The sequence below is a fragment of the Felis catus genome, chromosome B1, assembly GCF_018350175.1.
Source record: "Felis catus isolate Fca126 chromosome B1, F.catus_Fca126_mat1.0, whole genome shotgun sequence".
Classification (NCBI taxonomy): domain Eukaryota; kingdom Metazoa; phylum Chordata; class Mammalia; order Carnivora; family Felidae; genus Felis; species Felis catus.
The window spans coordinates 199,740,553-199,760,320 of record NC_058371.1 but is presented as its reverse complement, the minus strand read 5'-3'; the positions used below and the strand labels follow the sequence as shown (position 1 = coordinate 199,760,320).

The following is a 19,768-nucleotide window of genomic DNA, read 5'->3' as shown; positions in this document are numbered from 1 at the left end:
TCGGGCACCGAACCGTCGGAGAGCCTGTGCCCTCTGCACCAGCCTCCCTGTGCGCCAGCTCAGCGCGCTACCCCCCCCCCCCCCACTTCCCGCGAAGACCCCGGGGCCCAGACAGGTGAAGTTGGCGCCTGGCTCACACGGCAGAGGCGGGATTAGAACTCGGGGCCACCTGCTGCTTCCCTTCCAGCACCGTGGCTGGCTTCGCTGGGCTCCAAGGGACCACCGTTTTCCGGGGAGCCCTCGTGCCATCTGGGAGGGCTCTGCCCAGCAGCTTCCGGAGGGGGACTTACTTCTCTCTGTTGAATATGATGAATTCCTTCCTCACGGTCTCCAAGCACTGCTGCAGGTGTCCGTTCTGTCAAAGAGCAGAGAGGTGAGAGTAAATGACGGGGCACCATCCAGGGAGCCACACGACAAAGGCCGTGACGACCAGAGCTTGACCTCAATGGGGCTGCAGATGCCAGGGGCGGGGCAAGAGCGACGTGCCTGGAGGGGCCCTGACTGTATGGGCGGCTGTGCCGAAGGGAACCCGGTCGATGAGGATGTTCGTCTCGACCTCAGTCTGCAGCCATTACATCCAACCTGAAAGTCACGTTAGAATGGAATATGGGTGGAAAATCATGAAGTGGCTTCCTAATCGCTTGAATGTTCATGAGACCTGATGAAGAAGCGGGATGGCGGGCGGAGCAGAGAATCTCAAGAACGTCCTGCCAAGGTGCCCATCCTCTTTGACAACAGATGCCAGACAGCTCTGTGCTCACAGGGGCGCTATTCCTGGTGCCCTAGATGCTGAGCTGTGAGCACAGAGCCCGACGCGGGGCTCGAACCCACCAACCGTGAGGTCAAGACCCGAGCCGAAGTTGGATGCGTGACCGACTGAGCCACCTAGGCGCCCGATCTTTCCGTTTTGTGCTATGAAAAGCCACCCAATCACGGAGGCATCTTAGTGACTGCAAATGGAGGCATCTGGAGAGGCGAAGTGAATTACCTCCGTTAGGCTAAACAGCAGCCCCTCCCTCCTTTAGGCTCCCTGGACCCTGCGATTCCTGCCCCCGGGGGATCTGCTCACCAGAGGACAGCTGTCCTTTGTGCCGTCTTTGGACCTGTTCTTTGCCAGCCTCTTCTTCTTTTTGTGAAGTGGCCTGGATTCAAGGATCATTTCTTCAAGTTCAAATGTGGGGTCACAATTCAATCTCCCCTTCTGAGAGCAAGCGGAAAAGCAAACACGGTCTGTCTTGGTTGCATCCACCCCTGGATTGTGTTCATTCATTCATTCATTCAATCGATTGTTCATTCAACAAGTAATGGCTAACTACCACTGTGGGGTGCGCCTCTTCCGTTTTATTTCTGGGGAAGAGAAGCGACACCTTCTCGCGGCAGACGCGGTTCATTTATCCCCGTGTCTCCTCCCCCGGCCCTGTTAACATCCACACTCCTCCTCAGCCTCCTTCCCACGAAGCTTCGTGTTTTGCCAGGGCCCAGTTCAGTCTCCCAATCTGATGCTATTCACTTATCACACACACATCTTCATGTCAGGACTACCTCTTCTATAAATATAATTTTTAATAATTTAATTTTAAGATGCTATTTCTGGCCCATATCCGCCCAATTCCCCAAGCTGGCTCCCTCCTGCCCCTCCACTGGAGCCAGGCGGGGCTCCGCCCACTTGGGTCAGGAGGAGTTTTGTGCCCCTGACTTCTGGGCCGTGGACCCAAGATCCAGCTGGTGGCTGTCGCTCAGGACGCCAGTCCCGTCAGGCAATACAGCCTAGTGGTTATATCATCCACAGTCTGGAGGTGCACGGGGACTTCTCCCCAAAAAGCCGCTCGGATTTTAGGCCCAAGTCTTTCCTGGCCTGATTTATCTGCCATCCGTTCGTTCATTCATTCATTCATTCATTCATTCATTCATTCATTCTAATGCAGGGATCCCTGAGGTTAATTTCTCACTGAGTAAACGCGGGTAAGTTCCTCAACATGAGAATACTTCTAGTAAGACCACTCCCCTGTTATGGAGTCTGTATGAGATAATGCTTGCGAAACTTTAGGCCGGTGCCTGGAACACACAGCACACTGAGTCCTGGTGGATTTTGATCACTCGTTCACTTAAGACAATGACACGTTGAGAGCTTCTAGTGCCTTCTAGGGCTACCCATTGCTCTGGAGTGTGTCTCAGGCAGAGGCCAGCCAAGGCAAGTGGGCCCTGCCCTCTGAAGCTCTCGGGGGACGGCAGAGTCACTGTAATAGAATGGTATTAGCGGCCAGCGTAGACAGGCCTCTGTGTAGTGCAGGACCAGGGAGGCTGCGATTCACTCCAGGTAAGTGGGGGGGGGGGGGGGAGGGGAGGGGGACTGGCCTGGGGGATGTCCCATCGGAGACAAGGCTTAAGTTTTTCTCTCTTCCAGAAGGCAGTTACTGAGACCCTCAAATGAGCCAGTCCCTGGGTGTGATGCTGTCTGGAAGGAGGGACAGGAGACTGCTGGGGGGACAAGGAGAGGCGCCCCGTCCCCCCAAGAGGAGGAAGCAGCGTGAGCACAGGTTCACAGCTACGAAACAGCGTGGCCAGAGGGGACAACCACAGGCGTCTGGGTGTGGCTGAAGCAGGGTCCTCTGCCTGTGATTGTGTGGGAGTGTGCATGAGTGTGAGCGTGCATGAGTATGAGATTTGCATGAGTGTGTGCGAGTGTGAGTGTGCATGGGTGCATGTGAGTATGCACGAGTGTAAACGTGCATGTGAGTAGGTGAGTGTGCACGACCGTGCTTGTGTGCGGCTGGGGAAGGGCAGCAGGTGAGGTCTACAAAGGCTGACAGGCGATCACAGGCATTGGCCCCGAGGGTCATCCGGGCATCCTGCGCCCAGCCTTGGGGACGGCTCACGTGGCAACAGGGAGGCTGTTTGAGGCAATCTGTGCTCTGTATAAAGGACCACATCAAGATCCCTGGGTTTCATGCACCTGGCCTGAGCATGGCGGAAGGGGACCCCCAAGGATGCTAGTGTATTTCTCTGGCACATCCAGAGCGAACATCCTGAGGGAGCCAACCGAGGGAGCCGAGACCAGAATCCCGGCGGATCTGTTAATAAAATAGCGGTTCCGAGGGCGGTGTGGACCGAGGGCTCGCTGCTCCGAGCCTTTGGAGGCCTCTTGGCATTTACTCCGCCCAAGCGTGGGATGGATCCCTCTCGTCTCCTCATTTTGGGTGACGAACCCCACTCCCGAGCACACCCGAGGTCACAGACGTGGTAGTGAACCCAAGTCTCCAGCCTGTGCTCCCCGCCGAGACCCCGCACTGTCCCTCCAGGACCCAGCTCTGGGTCACTAAATGTGCCTTTGTAGGTTTATTGGCTTTTTCTTTGCACAAACCCTTACTTAGCCCGCAGGCTGTCAAGGGGGTGGGGGGCAGCTGTCCCCAGGGGATGCCCCGCAAGGTCTGGGGATGTTTTCGGTGTCACAGCCGAGGAATGCTACCGGTATCTGTGGATGGAGTCCAGGGATGCACAGGACGGTCCCCACACCCCCCTCCAAAGAATCATCTGGCCCTAATGCCCCCAACAGCACAGTTGAGGAGCCCTGCTCTCATCTGCAAGCCCCCCGACAACAGGCACCAAGAGTGTTTTCTTTCCAGTCACCTCCTCGAGCCACACACACGGCCTGTGTCCGTAGGCGCTCAGCGGGTACAGGCTGGCGGGGCGGTGGGTGGCCGGATGAATGGGTAGGTGACGTACACGGTGGGTGTGACTCCATAAAACAAAGAACACTCCGTGCCCACAAAGACCTTCTGCAAGGAGAGAAACCTGGCAGATGAGGTCCAAATCCACTCTAAGTCTCACTGCAATGGGAACGTTCCGGCGCTCCTGTGGCCACGGCCGGCGGAGGCCTCCCGGACCAGCTTCCGGGTGTTCCTTCAGAGCAGGGCAGGGGACCCTGCAGAGGGACGGCGCGGCATGGGATGAGACCCTCACTCACACTGGGCACAAAGCCGGGTGTCAGCGCCTTCTCGAACACCGCATCCCAGTTCATGTCGGCCAAGTAGGGCGCGCTCTGGACGTCACCAAGGCTGGACAGACGGCTCTCGGGGTCCTTGGTCAGGAGCTGCGGGCAGAAGGCAGAAGTGCTTAAACATGTTTGCTTGAGGTGTGCGCCCCGCTGAGGTTAGCGGGGACTCTGAAGATAGGAATCCTGGGAAAATGAAGGTGCCTCTTCTTTTTTTTCTTTTTTGAGAGAGAGAGAGAGAGAAAGAATCTTAAGCAGGCTCCACGCTCAGTGCGGAGCCCAACTTGGGGCTCGATCTCTTGACTCTGAGATCATGACCTGAGCAGAAGTCGTGTCCGACTGAGCCCCCAGGCGCCCTGAAGGTGCTTGTGCTTTTCATGTGCCATCAACACTGTGCTCTGGGCTGCTCTTGCCGGGAGCGTCACCTACACTCACCTCTTTGAGTGACGGGGAGGAACCGAGAGGTCAGGCTGCTTCCTCACGGTCACCCAGCAAGGGGCTCTTTGGCAGGGACTGGATTTCAGCCACCGTGCTGTCCTCGAGGACTGGCGCCCCATCACAGCCCATGCTCATTGATGTCTGCAGAGGCTTCCAATTAAATAGAAAGAGAATTGGCCACCTCATCTTGAGAGGGTCAGCTTGGTGGCGGAGCGTTCGAAAATGTAATAAAATTTATCCCCGGACGGCTAAGCGGTGACCTCTGTGGCCTGATGGCGTGGCCTCATTTGTGGCCAAGGGTATAATTTTTAGTGTCTCCTCAAATAGAGTTTCTACTACTAAGGGGTGGTGCGGCATAAAAAGCAGCCCCAGAGTTATGACCTTGCACCCACGCGGGGCTTTCAGCTTTTCCAAAAACATTCCGGCTTGCCTTGCACAAAGAACTCCGGCGGGCTGCAGGAGGCTGCCTGCCTGTTTCCTCCTCTCAGATTAGGAAGAGCAAAGACACGCAATTCTTCCACTTGCAGATCACAATTAGGGTGGGACCCCAGGAGATTGGTAAGGACGTGGCATGTGCTGGGGGGGGGGGTGGTTGGCACCCGGCTGCCCACAGGTGGGAGCTGGAAGTCGGAACTCCACTGCCGGCCTGCCGCCTGCCCCGCCCCGCCCCCCGACGCTGCAGAAATGTCCCAGCTGCGCCCAGCCGGTGGGCTGCGGTCACACCAGTGTGAGGGCACCTGGCAGAGTCACCTCTGCTGGTCATGGCAGCCTCCTCCTCGGGGCTGCCCCTAACGATGGGTGCAGATTTAAACAGAGCCTCTAGGGGCGCCTGGGTGGCTCAGTCGGTAAGCAATTAATCTGTTGATTTCTGCTCAAGTCGTGATCTCACGGTTCCTGAGATCGAGCCCCAAGTTGGGCTCTGCACTTACAGCACGGGGCCTGCTTGGGATTCTCTCTCTCTGTCTCTCTCTCCCTATCTCTCTGTCTTTTCCCTGCTTGTGCTCCCTCTGTCTCTCTTTCTTTCTCTTTCTCTTTGTCTTTTCAAAATAAATAAATAGGGGTGCCTGGGTGGCTCAGTCAATTGAGCGTCCAACTTCAGCTCAGGTCACGATCTCGCGGTTTGTGGGTTGGAGCCCCTCATCGGGCTCTGTGCTGACAGCTCGGAGCCTGGAGCCTGCTTCAGATTCTGTGTCTCCCTCTCTCTCTGCCCCTCTCCCATTCACACTCTCTCTTTCGCTCAAAAATAAATAAACATTTAAAAAAATTTTTTTAAACCCCAAATAAATACATAAACTTTAAACGGATAGTCCACTCCAGTGCCGCATGGGAGATCCCCATTCAGGATAGCGGTTCTCCGACCCACTGGATGGGTGCCCGTGCTCACGATGTGGCGTTAGCGCTCTACTGACTTGATCAACTCCACCATTGGCATTCTGTTCCTTCTCTCCTTCCAGAATTTGGTGGGATGCCTGCTTCTGCACTAAATGACTTTAGCCCCCAGGACTGGCAGGCTGGGGGCTGTCCCCTTACCTTCTTCAGCAGGGCGACCATGCCTTTGCACCACGTGGAGGAGTAGTGGACACGCTCCACCTTGAACATGTTGAGGATCTCATCAATGGGCGTGGCCGAGTGGATTTCATACGGTCTCTGCAACCAAAGGACCAGAGAGGGAATCAGAGAGAGGGCCAACCGGAAGATGCCGCCCATGTGGTTAAACCTGTATATTTACAAGGGGGTGGGTTTATTCTTTCCCTTTATGGAACAGTGGGTGTTCCTCTTTCACGGCAGAGCAGGTGGCCCAGACCCACGTGCCAACAGGGATTAGACCTGTAGGGTAGTGCCCGAACCCGGCAGGTGGGTGCTCTGTTATGGCCACAGGAGGTTAAATGACTTGGCGAGGTCACATAGCCACTAAGTGACAAAGGCAGGATCCGCATCCAACAGCCTAACTCCCGAGTCCCGACTCCAGGCTTGGGGGTGGGGTGGCTCTCATCACCCACTGGACTCCCAGCCTCACCTCCGGTCGAAATCCCTGCCTGCCGGTGGGCCTCACCTCCACCTTTCCCTGTGCTGGCTGAACCAGCTAGGAGTGAGCGGGCTGGAATCACCCAGGTCTGGGTCTGGTGGGGTGGATGGATGTGGGGAGGCAGGGCTTCTATCTACCACCCTCCCCCCGCACCACCCCGACAGTGAGGAGGCATAAAACTCTGTTCTCCGACTGGCCAGCTCAGCAGAGCATTAAACCTCCTGACTTGTTTTCCAAACATTGCCCTGGGCAGTTTGTTGCTTCTAAGAACCTCTCAAGACCTGGAACTTGGTTAGTCTTTCTTGAGTGGGACCCTGGGGACATGGCTGGGACAGTGTCTGAACATCAGCTCACTCCCTCTGCCTCGACCCCCTCCCAATTCCCTCCCCTTCTTTACCCTCCCCCCAGCTTCATGGGCCAAGATGCTCTGAGGTTTGCATACGGTCAAAGGCTCAGGGCTGGCATCGGCAGTCACTTCGGAGCACGGGTGGTGTAACAACTAGAGAAACCGAGAGCAAGGAGCTCGTCGCCATCCCCGTGAACCTGACTGCTGTGGGATTCCTGTAGGGGTGGGGTCCTTGAAGGTGGGCCCCGGCCGTCCAGCAGACCTCAGAGCCCAGTGATGGGCACGATGAGCCTGTCCATCCACAAACACTGACTAGAGACCGGCTGTGGGTCAGAGCCCGTACTGGGCTCACAGGGTGTGGGCTCCAATCCCGTGGAACTTGAATTCCCACGGGGCTGCTGCCACTAGGAGCCGCCAGCCAAGAAGGTGAGGGGGTCCTGAGCCCTGGGTGCATGACCGTTCCCTGGAACGTCTTTATCTTCACCAAACGGGGCTCCCCTGGGGAACACGCCTGCCCACGGGAGCGTGCCTGTGACTTGCGATGTGTCCACCCAGAAGGGCACCTTCTCCGGACTGGCTGCCTCCTCTTTCATCTGCCAATCAAGCTGGGATCTCTCCCTTTTGCCCTGTGACATGTAGATCAAAAGCAAAACCCGGGGCTGCCTAGAAAGGCCGGCTACCTAGACGTGCTAACATTATTTACCGTATGTCTTCCAACACTGTCTTCCAATTTAATGGGAAGTGGAGGATAGTTCCAGTCATGGGCGTTTCAGAATTTCCTCCCGAGGCTGCTGCCTGCCTCTGCCTTTGCCCCCATAACGGCTACCACGATTGGAAGTCGCAGGGATGAGCATTAACTGAGAGCGGAGGTGTCGGTTTCTGGGCGGTTCAGGATCGCTTCTTCCCATCTTTTTGCCTTTGCAGAAAACCATGCCTCCCACCCTGTCCCAGCCGCGCCTGGAAAACCAGCTGCTGGAGGCCGGAGGACCTCAGGCGATGGAGCCCCCCCACCTCCGCATCTTAGGAGCCGGGACACTGAGGCTGCGAGGCGCACGGGGACCTTGCCGCGTCCCACAGAGATGCAGGATCTCCTCTGCCGCTCTTTGCTCGATGCCACCAGAGCTCACCAGGCCGAGCGCCCAACCGGAGAACCAGCCAGCGACGGGCGTGATCCATCTGCCTCGCCACCCGACCTCCAAGCCGGTCCCTCTCTAGCTCTGTCCTTCTCTCCGCTTCTGGAGGGAGCCAGACCAATAATAATGGCAACCCCGACAAGCCACGAGGCCAACACAGCAGTTCAATACGTTCCCAGCCAAGCGCGGAACACCGTGCGCGGAATACGCTCAGCGGCTTTCGGTTCAGCCTTCGTCCGCTCGGACGGCTGTAGAGAAACCCAGCTCCCTCTACAAGGATATCGGCAAATACTCAGATCGATATTCCATCTGCTTGGGGTAAAGAATTCTGTGGAAGCTTAGTTCGCACGCACCGGCCTTAGGATGTGTTGACTCAGGAAAGCAGGTGGCATTTCTGAGGTAAAGCAATCGCGTGAACCACTGGCGAAAGTGATTTTCGCAGCGGGACACCGGACAGACTCGTTATGGAGCGCATGCGTGTCTCCATTCCAGAACCCCCGGTTTACAGAAAACCCCAATTGACTGAGAAGTGGAAGCGGGGGGAAGAGAATTGTTGCAGACTTGTTATTTGGACAGCCAGAGCTGAGCTGGGCTTTGGGGACCGTCCAATCCAATGTGTGTGTGTGTGTGTGTGTGTGTGTGTGTGTGTGTCCCCCACACCTCTTCCCTCCAGATCTCAAACACGGAACAGATGAAAGCAAAGAACAGGTCCTCGGGCTATGAAACGTCCAAAGCCAGAGACATCACGTCCCCCTCCTCAGAACTGCTGAACTACCTGTGCTGGGTGCCAGAGGTCCAGGAAACGCGGCCTGAAAACCACGCGACAACCCTCGCTCCTTCCCCTCCCTTAATGGAGACGTAAAACCTGGAGAGTGAGGTCACAGAGTCTGTTTCCTCCCAGGTCCTGACTCCTGGCACAGTGCTCTCTCTGCTTTACCAAGGGACAAGACGTCAGCGTTCAACCCCAGGACCACCTCCCTCCTTCCTTCAGGTTCACGTGCCAATAATTCCCCGGTTTTGCGGTCGAGCCTGCCCGTCCCGCGTACCCCAAGTTCTTTAGTTCTGTGCCCCACCCTCTAGGGGAGCTCCACACACCCTCCCTCTTTATTCATCCCCTCTCTGCACCCCCAACCTTCTCTCTCTACCCGGCCGCAGGGAGAAGTGCTGACTGGGGTCAAAGACAAGGTCAGGGAGGTGGTTGGGATGGCACCACGGGTGGGGTTTGGGGGCTCACCCTTTGTCCACATCGAGAGCCCCGCTCTGTGCCATGCAGTGCACGCGGGGCCTCGTTTGGTTCTGGTTACCACACGGCAGTGGTTCGCAAACAGGAGCGATTTAAATTGGCTGATGTTTGGAGATATTTTTGGGTTGTCGTGAGGCAGAGGGGAGATTTCTGCCGGCCTCTGGTAGGTGGAGGCCCGGGGTGCTCCTGAACGTCCTGCGCTGCCCAGGACGGCCCCCACCACAAAGCACTCCCGGCCCCCCAGCGTCCACAGTGCCGAAGTCGAGGACCCCTGTCCCCTCATCCGATAGATGAGAAACGGGCTCACCACCGATCGTTCAGAGACTGCACGGCGAAGCCGGGAGGTGAGCCCAGCAACGTGTGATTCCGAAGGACACCCTCGCTCAACCGTTGTGCTGACGCGGCCACAGACAGCACCATGATGCCTACAGGGTGAAGCCCAGTGCCTCCGGCTGTTCTCGGGGTCTTTTACGGGCCGTCCTCTGACCGTCCTCACTGCTGGTCAGTCAGCGGCCCTTCCCCATCTATACTCACACTGTTCCCTCCAGCGGCTCCTATGTGACCCGGCTTAAGCGTCTGCTCCCTCACACACTCTCCCACGCTCCTCTGAGCAAGTCCTCAGCACTTTATCTTCATCGACCTGTCTCAGGAGCATACTTATTTGATAACCAGCAAGCTTCCTGGGTGCCAGACGCTGTGTGTGCTCTGCCCACGTTTTCTCACGTCATCCCCGCCGTGACCCTGTGGGTCGGCCTCATAATCCCCATTTGATGAAGGAGGAAGCTGGGACTCAGAGGAGCGAAGTGACCAAGCCGGAATCAGAGCACCGAGGCGCCTAGAGTGGGGAAGGGATGCGGACCTCTGCTCCCCAGGCCCCTGGGCCTTCCCGCCGGGGCTCACCAACCAGGCGGGACCCAGCCTCCACTCCCCGTGCCCCGTCTCCAGCTGTAAAGGGGCTGAGTCAGAGAGGACGCAGGCCTGCTGCTGGCAGCGCCCCCCCACCCCCACCCCCACCCCCCCGCCCGGGGCAGGAATCACAGCAAGAAGCAGACAGTTGCTGACATTCATCAGGCACATGCAGGGTAATTTGCATCATCGGAATGACTTAATTCTCAAAGCAACCCTGTTGGGTAGATATTATTAATTTCTTTTTTCCCAGTTGAGACATGAGGATTCTGAGCACCCGATCTGTTTATTGGCTTTGGTTAAGATCACAGACGAGGCACCTGGCAGGGCCAGGGTGTGACCCTGGGAACTCCTCTAGGATCCTCTTTGTCTGCTAGGACAAAGCGGCTTTCAGGTGGGTGAGAGGAAACACTTTCTAGCCTTGCAAGCTGTCAAAAAATGAAACGGGTTCTATGAGCTCCCTGGATGCAGAGGGGAATCAGCCCGTAGGTGGTAATCACCTGTCAGGGATGCCTGGGGACATCGGCCATGCTGAGATCCCCAGTCCCTTCTCTGAGTTTGTGGGCAGGAAACCTCCTTCTCACACCTCTCCTCCCCCTGTTCTAATCAGAGGGTGTGGTCACCGTCTGGGGTGACCAAGGTGCCTGTGCTCTAAGAGGGTGACACTTTCTTGATCTCTCTTTCACTTAGCGTGCCTGCAGGGTGAGGACTGGGATCAGGCTGAGAGAGCCTCCTTATGACCCTGGTCCAGGCTGTAAGATCCAACCAGGCTCCCGGATGCTCTGCATTTATGCAGAGAATGACACTCGATTAAGGACACTCGATTCCTGGTCTCTCCCTACAGAGCACTGGGGGAGAGACAGCTGTTTCTCAGGTTGGGTCTAGAGTATTTCTGGGTCCCTAGCCAGCAGGCTGTATTGGTCTTATCCATTTCCCACCCACATATCTCATCCTTTCCAGCTCTAAGATCGGAGAGCACACACTGGAAAGTTCCGATCATGACTTCTATCTTTTGGAGGTGAAAAACTCCCTGGCTTTGGAGGCCATCAAGGAACAAACAGGTGCAAAATGACAGTGTCACTGACACTGACACAGTGTTGGAATTTGAGAAGGAAGGACAACCCCTATGTTTACACACCCCAGAGGTAAACTTAGGAGTGTTTTCTGGGATAGCTTTTTTTTTACTAAATGTGATTGTTTCCTGTATCAAAAACAGAGAGCCGAACAAAGCTGTAATCATCAAGACAGCATGGTATTGGCACAAAAACAGACACATAGACCAATGGAATAGAATAGAAACCCCAGAACTAGACCCACAAATGTATGGCCAACTCATCTTTGACAAAGCAGGAAAGAATATCCAATGGAAAAAAGACAGTCTCTTTAACAAATGGTGCTGGGAGAACTGGACAGCAACATGCAGAAGATTGAAACTAGACCACTTTCTCACACCATTCACAAAAATAAACTCAAAATGGATAAAGGACCTGAATGTGAGACAGGAAACCATCAAAACCCTAGAGGAGAAAGCAGGAAAAGACCTCTCTGACCTCAGCCGTAGCAATCTCTTACTTGACACATCCCCAAAGGCAAGGGAATTAAAAGCAAAAATGAACTATTGGGACCTCATGAAGATAAAAAGCTTCTGCACAGCAAAGGAAGCAATCAACAAAACTAAAAGGCAACCAATGGAATGGGAAAAGATATTTGCAAATGGCATATTGGACAAAGGGCTAGTATCCACAATCTATAAAGAACTCACCAAACTCCACACCCAAAAAAGAAATAACCCAGTGAAGAAATGGGCAGAAAACATGAATAGACACTTCTCTAAAGAAGACATCCGGATGGCCAACAGGCACATGAAAAGATGCTCAATGTCACTCCTCATCAGGGAAATACAAATCAAAACCACACTCAGATATCACCTCACGCCAGTCAGAGTGGCCAAAATGAACAATTCAGGAGACATAGATGCTGGAGAGGATGTGGAGAAACGGGAACCTTCTTGCATGTTGGTGGGAATGCAATCTGGTGCAGCCACTCTGGAAAACAGTGTGGAGGTGCCTCAAAAAATTAAAAATAGACCTACCCTATGACCCAGCAATAGCACTGCTAGGAATTTACCCAAGGGATACAGGAGTACTGATGCATAGGGGCACTTGTACCCCAATGTTTATAGCAGCACTTTCAACAATAGCCAAATTATGGAAAGAGCCTAAATGTCCATCAACTGATGAATGGATACAGAAACTGTGGTTTATATACACAATGGAGTACTACGTGGCAATGAGAAAGAATGAAATATGGCCCTTTGTAGCAACATGGATGGAACTGGAGAGTGTTAGGCTAAGTGAAATAAGCCATACAGAGAAAGACAGATACCATATGGTTTCACTCTTATGTGGATCCTGAGAAACTTAACAGAAACCCATGGGGGAGGGGAAGGAAAAAAAAAAAAAGAGGTTAGAGTGGGAGAGAGAGCCAAAGCATAAGAGACTCTTAAAAACTGAGAACAGGGGCGCCTGGGTGGCTCAATCGGTTAAGCGGCCGACTTCGGCTCAGGTCATGATCTCTCGGTCCGTGAGTTCGAGCCCCGTGTCAGGCTCTGTGCTGACAGCTCGGAGCGTGGAGCCTGTTTCAGATTCTGTGTCTCCCTCTCTCTGACCCTCCCCTGTTCATGCTCTGTCTTTCACTGTCTCAAAAATAAATAAAACGTTAAAAAAAATTAAAAAAAAAACTGAGAACAAACTGAGGGTTGATGGGGGGTGCGAGGGAGGGGCAGGTGGGTGATGGGTATTGAGGGCACCTGTTGGGATGAGCACTGGGTGTTGTATGGAAACCAATTTGACAATAAATTTCATATTAAATAAATAAATAAATAAATAAATAAATAAATAAATATGGAAAAAGAAAAAAGAAAAAAAAGAAAGACAGCCGAGTATTTGCATAAACCTGTCCAAGGTGAAGCCAGACCAAGACATCTGTGAGAAAGGTTTACACGAGCACATAACAGGTGTCCTTTCACTGAACCAACCACTCTGTCCCCGTGCCGAAGGCTCCAATCCCACTGTGTGCCTGTCCTTCTTCTCCTGAACATGGCATTTGAATCTCTGAGTAGAAAACTCAGTCGAATTAAAAGTGACACAATTCATTTTGGAACCAGCAAGAGCCACTCTATCCTTGGGCCTTTTTGTCAAGTCCTCATCTTTGACTGTTCTGACCCGTGAGGAATGACAGATGTTAAACAAAAATGAAAACAAAAAGAAAAACAACAAAAAACCCCACGGGCCCAAAATGTCGTCACTTAGAAAACGATAAAGCCAATTAGATCTGCAAATGTACCCAACTGATTTTTATTTAACACAGACAATGGACTTTCAGCAGGTGAACACCCAATCATGCCTGGGGCAACCGCTCGCCCAGGGTATCTGTGTGACTGAGGATATCAGACAAATAGCATCTGAAGGATGCCTGTGTCCTGTGGTCATACAGCGTTAGGGACTTTCAATGAAACCAGCACCAATGAAACCGGCAGATGACCAAGGAACCACCCAAGAATAAGATGGAGTTTTTTCATTCAGTGCCTGAGAAAACTAACAAGTTCATGTATATTCACACATATATATTTTAAATTCTAGACACATCACATATAGTAATTATGTTTTTGAGGCATTCAGAGGAGGTCACTGAGATCGGGAGCACACAATAGTTGCTTAAACTACAGGATGGAAAATAATAATATTGGCATTCCCATGGCTTTGACAGCTTGCAAACTGCTCTCATCCTTCCTTCCTTCCTTCCTTCCTTCCTTCCTTCCTTCCTTCCTTCCTTCCTTCCTTCCTTCCTTCCTTCCTTCCTTCTTCCTTCCTCCCTGTCTCCCTTCCTTCCTCCCTTCCTTCCTTCCTCCCTCCCTCCCTCCCTCCCTCCCTCCCTCCCTCCTTCCTTCCTTCCTTCCTCCCTGTCTCCCTTCCTCCCTCCCTCCCTCCCTTCCTTCCTTCCTTCCTTCCTTCCTTCCTTCCTTCCTTCCTTCCTTCCTTCCTTCCTTCCTCACCCTGTATCACACACACACTGGCGCCCCCTGCCTTCAGGGAGTGCACTTCCGCTGGCCTGGATGTGCGTGGACACAAATGACTGTGACGCACTGAAAATCGTGGCTCTGGGCAGGGACACTGTTGCTGGACAAGGCAAGTGACACGCAAATCCCACGTCTCCTTCCGGCAGCGCTGAGAGACCCTGCGGTAACCGCAGCTCCATGAAACCGACCGAAGGCTGTTACCCCGTTGCACCCACAGGGAAACCAAGGTCAAGGGGCATTGTTGGCAAACGATTCTTGTGCAGAGAACAAACGCCTCGAAATGAGCTCGTCATAATTCTTTTCGCCAAAGTAATGTTATTAGTCGCCGTTACTTGTCTTTGGCTATCGCATTCAGTGAAATACAAACAAAAGTACGTACCGAACGCCCCGATTTTATGGGACATCTACCTCTGTGCTCAGGGCAGATACAGGGAAAACACATAAAGAGGAAAGGAACATGGCCTTATACTGAAAGAGCCTCGAAATGAGCTGGAGGGTCAGGCACAGATGCAGTGTCGTGGGATGAAAGACGGCAGCGTCTGAAACCATGATGCCGAGGTGCTCGGGGCATTCGAGCTGCTGGCCTTGACGGAAGATCTTCCCCGCTGGGACGTCCTTTTCCCGCCAGCAGAGTGAGGCGGCTGGACCAGGACCTCGCTCGGGGCCCCTCTAATGCTCAGGGACCCCAGGCACACAGACGATCAGGACGGAGACCCGGGGCCTCTGACTCCTCACGCGTGCGCGCCTCCCCAGCCGAACGGCTGGCCGACTGCACCCCAGTCCGGGTGGACCTGAGCCCCTGCTCCCCGTGCAGGCACACATCTTACCCAGCCCCGCAGCAGCTCGTAGGCCGTGATACCCAGGGACCACCAGTCGACGGGGTACGAGTAGCCGGGGCCTCCCTCCACATACACCTGGAACACTTCCGGGGCTGCCAAAGACAGGACAAAGACGATATCACTGCACGTCACAGTTTACACTCACCAGCCCTCATAGAGGGGACATGGGGACAGTAACCCAGCTTCTCGGAGGGCGGAGCCAGGACTCCGTCCACTGCACCACGTGGTTCCTGCCCTCTGTAAGCCACAAGCGGGCTCAAGAACAAGATGCAGGCATCCCCGGAAACACAGGTGTGTCCCCCGGGGAGGTACCCAAATGGGGTGCTCCGGAGCACCCAGGTGGCCCAGTCGGTGGAGCATCCGACTTCGGCTCAGGTCATGATCTCACGGTCCGTGAGTTCGAGCCCCACATCGGGCTCTGTGCTGACAGCTCGGAGCCTGGGGCCTGCTTCGGATCCTGTGTCTCCCTCTCTCTCTGCCCCTCCCCTGCTCATGCTCTGTCTCTTAAAAATAAATAAACGTTAAAAAACTTTTTTAAATAAAAGGAGTTTTCAAGAAACATTTAAAAAAATTAAAAAATTAAAAACCAAATGGGGTGCACCAAGTGTGGGGTGCAGGCGGTCTGCTGGGGGGAGGTGGGTCGGGGGAGCGGGAATCCCAGGCAGCACGAACACGGGTGGGGTAAGATCTCAGCTAAGAGGAAGAAACCGCACCTTGACAAATGTCACTCTGCTTCTGGCACTGACGCCGGGTCAGGCATGCCGACAACCGGGGACGTCTGGGACCCTTTGAGCCTGCTGCCAATCTCAGGAAACCGTTTCAGTTTAGCATAGGTGGGATCTACGAGGACCTCCCCGAGTTGGAAAATCCAGAGACAGAAGGCAGATCGCGGGTGCCCCAGGCTGGGGGAGGGGCAGATGGGGGGTGACCGCTGAATGGGTGTCCTCCGGGGGACATGAAGACGTTCTGGAACTAGACAGAGGTGGTGGCTGGGTGGTGCTGAGAACGTACTCCATGCCACAGAATTGCTCCTTCAAAGCGGCGAGTTTTGGTCTGTGAATCAATCTCACCTCAGCTGAGCGAAAAGTGAAGCCTGGACGGCCGAGTGTGCTGGGCCCTGATTCTTATTCTTCAGGGCAGTGTGGTGGTGCTGGGGGGTCCCTTGGCCCTGAGGCGCCCTAACGTGCCGAGTGGTGGGGTCATCTCACTGCCTCGCCCCAAAATCAACGAGGCCAGGAGGGCATCTATGCTCTGATTGCTCGTCTCAGCTTCCAGAAAAACTTTGGGAGATGTGGATCCTTTCCAGCAAATTAATTTGCAGACGTAATTCCATTTTACAGTCGTCACAGCAGCCGAAATCTGTCCCTGGGAACCACAATGTGCTGTGATTAAAGAGGTCGCGACTCAGTTTTCAGAATGGCCTTCAGTGAGCATGGGAACGGGGAGGGCTGGACGAGGCAGGCGACACGGACGCTGGAATCTGGGCCCTTGGGCTGCTGGACACCTGCCCCCAACCAGCCGCCACACACCGGCCGCCCCGGCGATGCTCTCCACTTGCTTCGTATCTTAGAGGGCACACTCACCCCCGGGTTCTCCTTTCCTCTTCACAAGAGCCCCCAGGGTCACGTTTGCATGGGGCCCATTTTACAGATGAGGCTCAGAGAGGGACGGAGGCGTGAAGGAAGTCCCACAGCCGGGAGGTGCAAAGCTGAGGTGTGCCTTATACACTGGCAGAATCCCCGTTTGAAGTAACGTTTGTATCGATGTTTCCTTAAGCACAAAAAGTCACTCAGCCTAAATTGGGGGGGAGGCAGGACTGGGAATCTGAACAAACGTCCCCTTGGGTTATTTGAGCCTCACAAGGGAACTGATGTGGTGTGCTGGGAAACCGAAAGCAGGTCGGTGTGGCTGGAAAGGAGTTTAGCAGGTGACTTAAGCGTCTGTCTCAGTTTGGTGAAATGCGGATAATAAGACCGGTTTATTCATCGAGCCGTGATGAGGATTAAATACGACACTATGTGCCAAGGGTTCAGCCCGATGCCTGGCTGGTCCAGAGTGAGCGCTCCGGAAATCTCAGGCATGGCTTGCATTGGTAGAGTTGGCGTTCAAATCTCTTCTCCCTGTCATGCTTACCCTCAACGCCGTCCACCCCGTCACCCCGAAGCCTGGGGGCCACCCTAAACTTCATCCTCATGACCTACTGGTCTCCAGACCCTGACTTGCACATTTTTAGCATCTTTGTGTCTGCCCGTTCTTTCCGTTGTAGATCGACCTGCCTTCAGAGGTGGGGATCTTGCCTGTTCATTAGGCATCCTGTGAGCAGATACTTGATTCCTTCGCAGGTGCTAGCACCGAGCTGTGCTCCTCTGTAACCCACTGGATCCGACCATGAGCCTGAGGCTGGGCTCCGATCTCGAGGGACTTCCTTCCCTGCATCTCAGTCTGTGCACCTGGCCTCTTCTGTCTGTGCTGAGTGCTCTGGAACATCGTGCTGTCTGTGCGTTCCCAGGGCCTGGACAGCTCCTGGCCCAGCCCATGGGTTCAGTGAGTGCAGGAGGCAGGGACGCGCCCACGACTGCAGCGATGGCTATGTGCACGGACGTGCTCCCCATAAATCCCTGACAGGTCCAGCAGCCCCAGCCCATTCAGAATTCAGGGTACAAGCAGCATTCCGTCCTGGCTGCCATGACCCATCAAGTGACAAATGTCTGTGGCCCGTGACTGCACTCCCGGAGACGGTGACATTCTTGCCTCCCGTGCACGCTTGGGGCTGACGACAGAACATGAGAAACATTTTTGTCATAATCCACATGCCACCGAAATGAGCGCTTTGGTGGCCCGGAATCACAGTGCGTCGAAGCGAGAGCACCGGGCAGATGTAAAGCTGGAGGTCAGGTACGAGACTCCTCCCGAACGTGGATGGGGGAAAAAGAACAACCAGCCGTCCAGGGTCCAGGCCGAGGGTCTTATGATGCCCCAGGCACCCAAGGAGGCAGGTGCTATAATGACCTCCATTTTCAGAGGAGACAGTAGAGGCATGAAGGGGTGTGGTGGGTTGAATACTATCCCTCCAAAGCTATATCCAAGTGCTAACCTCTGGTACCTGTGAATGGGACTCTATTTGGAAGCAGCCTCTTTGCAGATATAATTAAGGATCTCAAGATAAAATCATCTCAAGATAAATTGTAGGGCCCACGCTAAACCCAATTACTGACGTCCTTATAGGAGAGAAAAGAACGGGGCTGGAGACACAGAGAGGGCCATGGGAGCAGGCAGAGACTGGAGAGGCCACAAACCCAGGAACCCCTGGAGCCACTGGAGGCCAGAAGAGGCAAGGAAGGGTCCTCCCCTAGAGTCTCCCGAGGGAGCACAGCCCTGCTGACATCTTGGTAACGATTTGGCCTCCAGAACGTCGAGGGAGTGACCTTCCCTTGTGTTTGTGTACTTTGTTGTACAGCCCAAGGAGATCACTAAGAGGGGCCATGGACTTGCCCCAGGCCATCTAGCTGGTGTGGCAGAGCTGGGCTTCGCCTCCCTCGGTCTTCTGACTCCAGAGTCCTTTCTCCTGTACTAAGGTGACTGCCAGGAGTTATGTGAGGACGGGTCCTGATGCTCCCTTACGCCTTCCTTCCCTCCCAGGGCCTGGCGCTCAGCCAAGTATACAGTAGGCATTTAATAAATGCACATCCGTTGGCTCTTTCACCCCTGATGCCATAAAGCCGGACCATGCCTCAGAAGTAGAGATGGCTGGTGGCCTTAGAGTGTCAGCACGACAGAAGCGAAGGGTCCCTTGGAAACCATCTTGCATCGTCCCCTCCCTTTTGGAACTGGCCACAGGGCTTGAGGGGGAGGAATGGTTTGCCTCGGCCACCCCCTCGCTAGCCCTGCTGTTAAGTCTAGAACCCTGATCCTGACTCCCAGGTTCAGGGGACGCACCACTGTAACAGTTAAATTCCACCATCAGAGCCAGGTGACTCCACCAGGCACAGCTCCTGTACCCGCTTCCTCCTCTGCGTGGACTTACAGCCCTTGCTCAGATCTCCTGCAGCGGCCTCCCCACCAGTCCTCAGGCCTCCAGAGTCGTCTTCTCCAGTCTGTCCTTCTCAATTTTGACGGGGGAGTTGGCTTTCTGATCCGAGACGCAGGCCACGGTTGCACCCAGCTTAAAGGTCTCCCTGACCTCACGGCTGTTTTATGATCTGTGCTCCTGGGAATACCATCAGCTCCGCGTGAGGCGAATACATTTTGGAGGAGGAAGGATTCTGAGCTCAAACGTGTCCGGGAAAAGACGAGGTTCAACCACGTTCCTTCCTGCTGGACTTCTCAGAGCCTTTAATGTTTAATGGGCTCATGTGCTTTACTGGCTCTCGAAGGGGACTAACTCAATAGCAAACGTGGCTTGGAAATTTGACCTGATCCTGGAGTCTTTTTTTAAGTTTTAGTGGAGCGAGAGAAGGTACTAGGGCGGGGAACCTGTGCGGTTAGGTGAGCCGGACTTCTGGGGTCTAGCACTCAGGGTCCTTAGTGCTGCCCGGAGATCTTCTGAGCTGTACCATGCCCCTGGGGTTGCCCACACCACCCCGGCCTTCATCTGCACGCTGCTCTATGTTCCTAGAACTCGCCTTCTGTCTGTCTGTCTGTCTCTTGCTCTCTCCCCTCATTCAGTAGGCTCTCCCACAAAGGGTGCAGCTCCAGAGACACTGCCTCCAGGAAGCTGTTAGGTACCAGATGCTGCAAAGTTCTTTACGTGCATCCTGTACTCCTCAAA

General features: G+C 54.4%; 1 protein-coding gene across 10 annotated transcripts in view; it reads right to left on the bottom strand.

The window, feature by feature from the left end:
- The window catches only part of STK32B (serine/threonine kinase 32B), a 391,794-nt gene that overhangs the window by 18,685 nt on the left and 353,341 nt on the right, over window positions 1–19,768 (bottom strand). For all 10 annotated transcript variants that reach the window (XM_023253316.2, XM_019829756.3, XM_019829759.3 and 7 more), the window contains 5 exons: window positions 14,989–15,092; window positions 5,960–6,076; window positions 3,965–4,090; window positions 1,070–1,201; window positions 291–355 (listed from right to left, as the gene is read on the bottom strand). In XM_023253316.2, coding sequence (XP_023109084.1) covers window positions 291–355; window positions 1,070–1,201; window positions 3,965–4,090; window positions 5,960–6,076; window positions 14,989–15,092 — 544 coding nt within the window. The remainder of the gene's footprint in view (window positions 1–290; window positions 356–1,069; window positions 1,202–3,964; window positions 4,091–5,959; window positions 6,077–14,988; window positions 15,093–19,768) is intronic.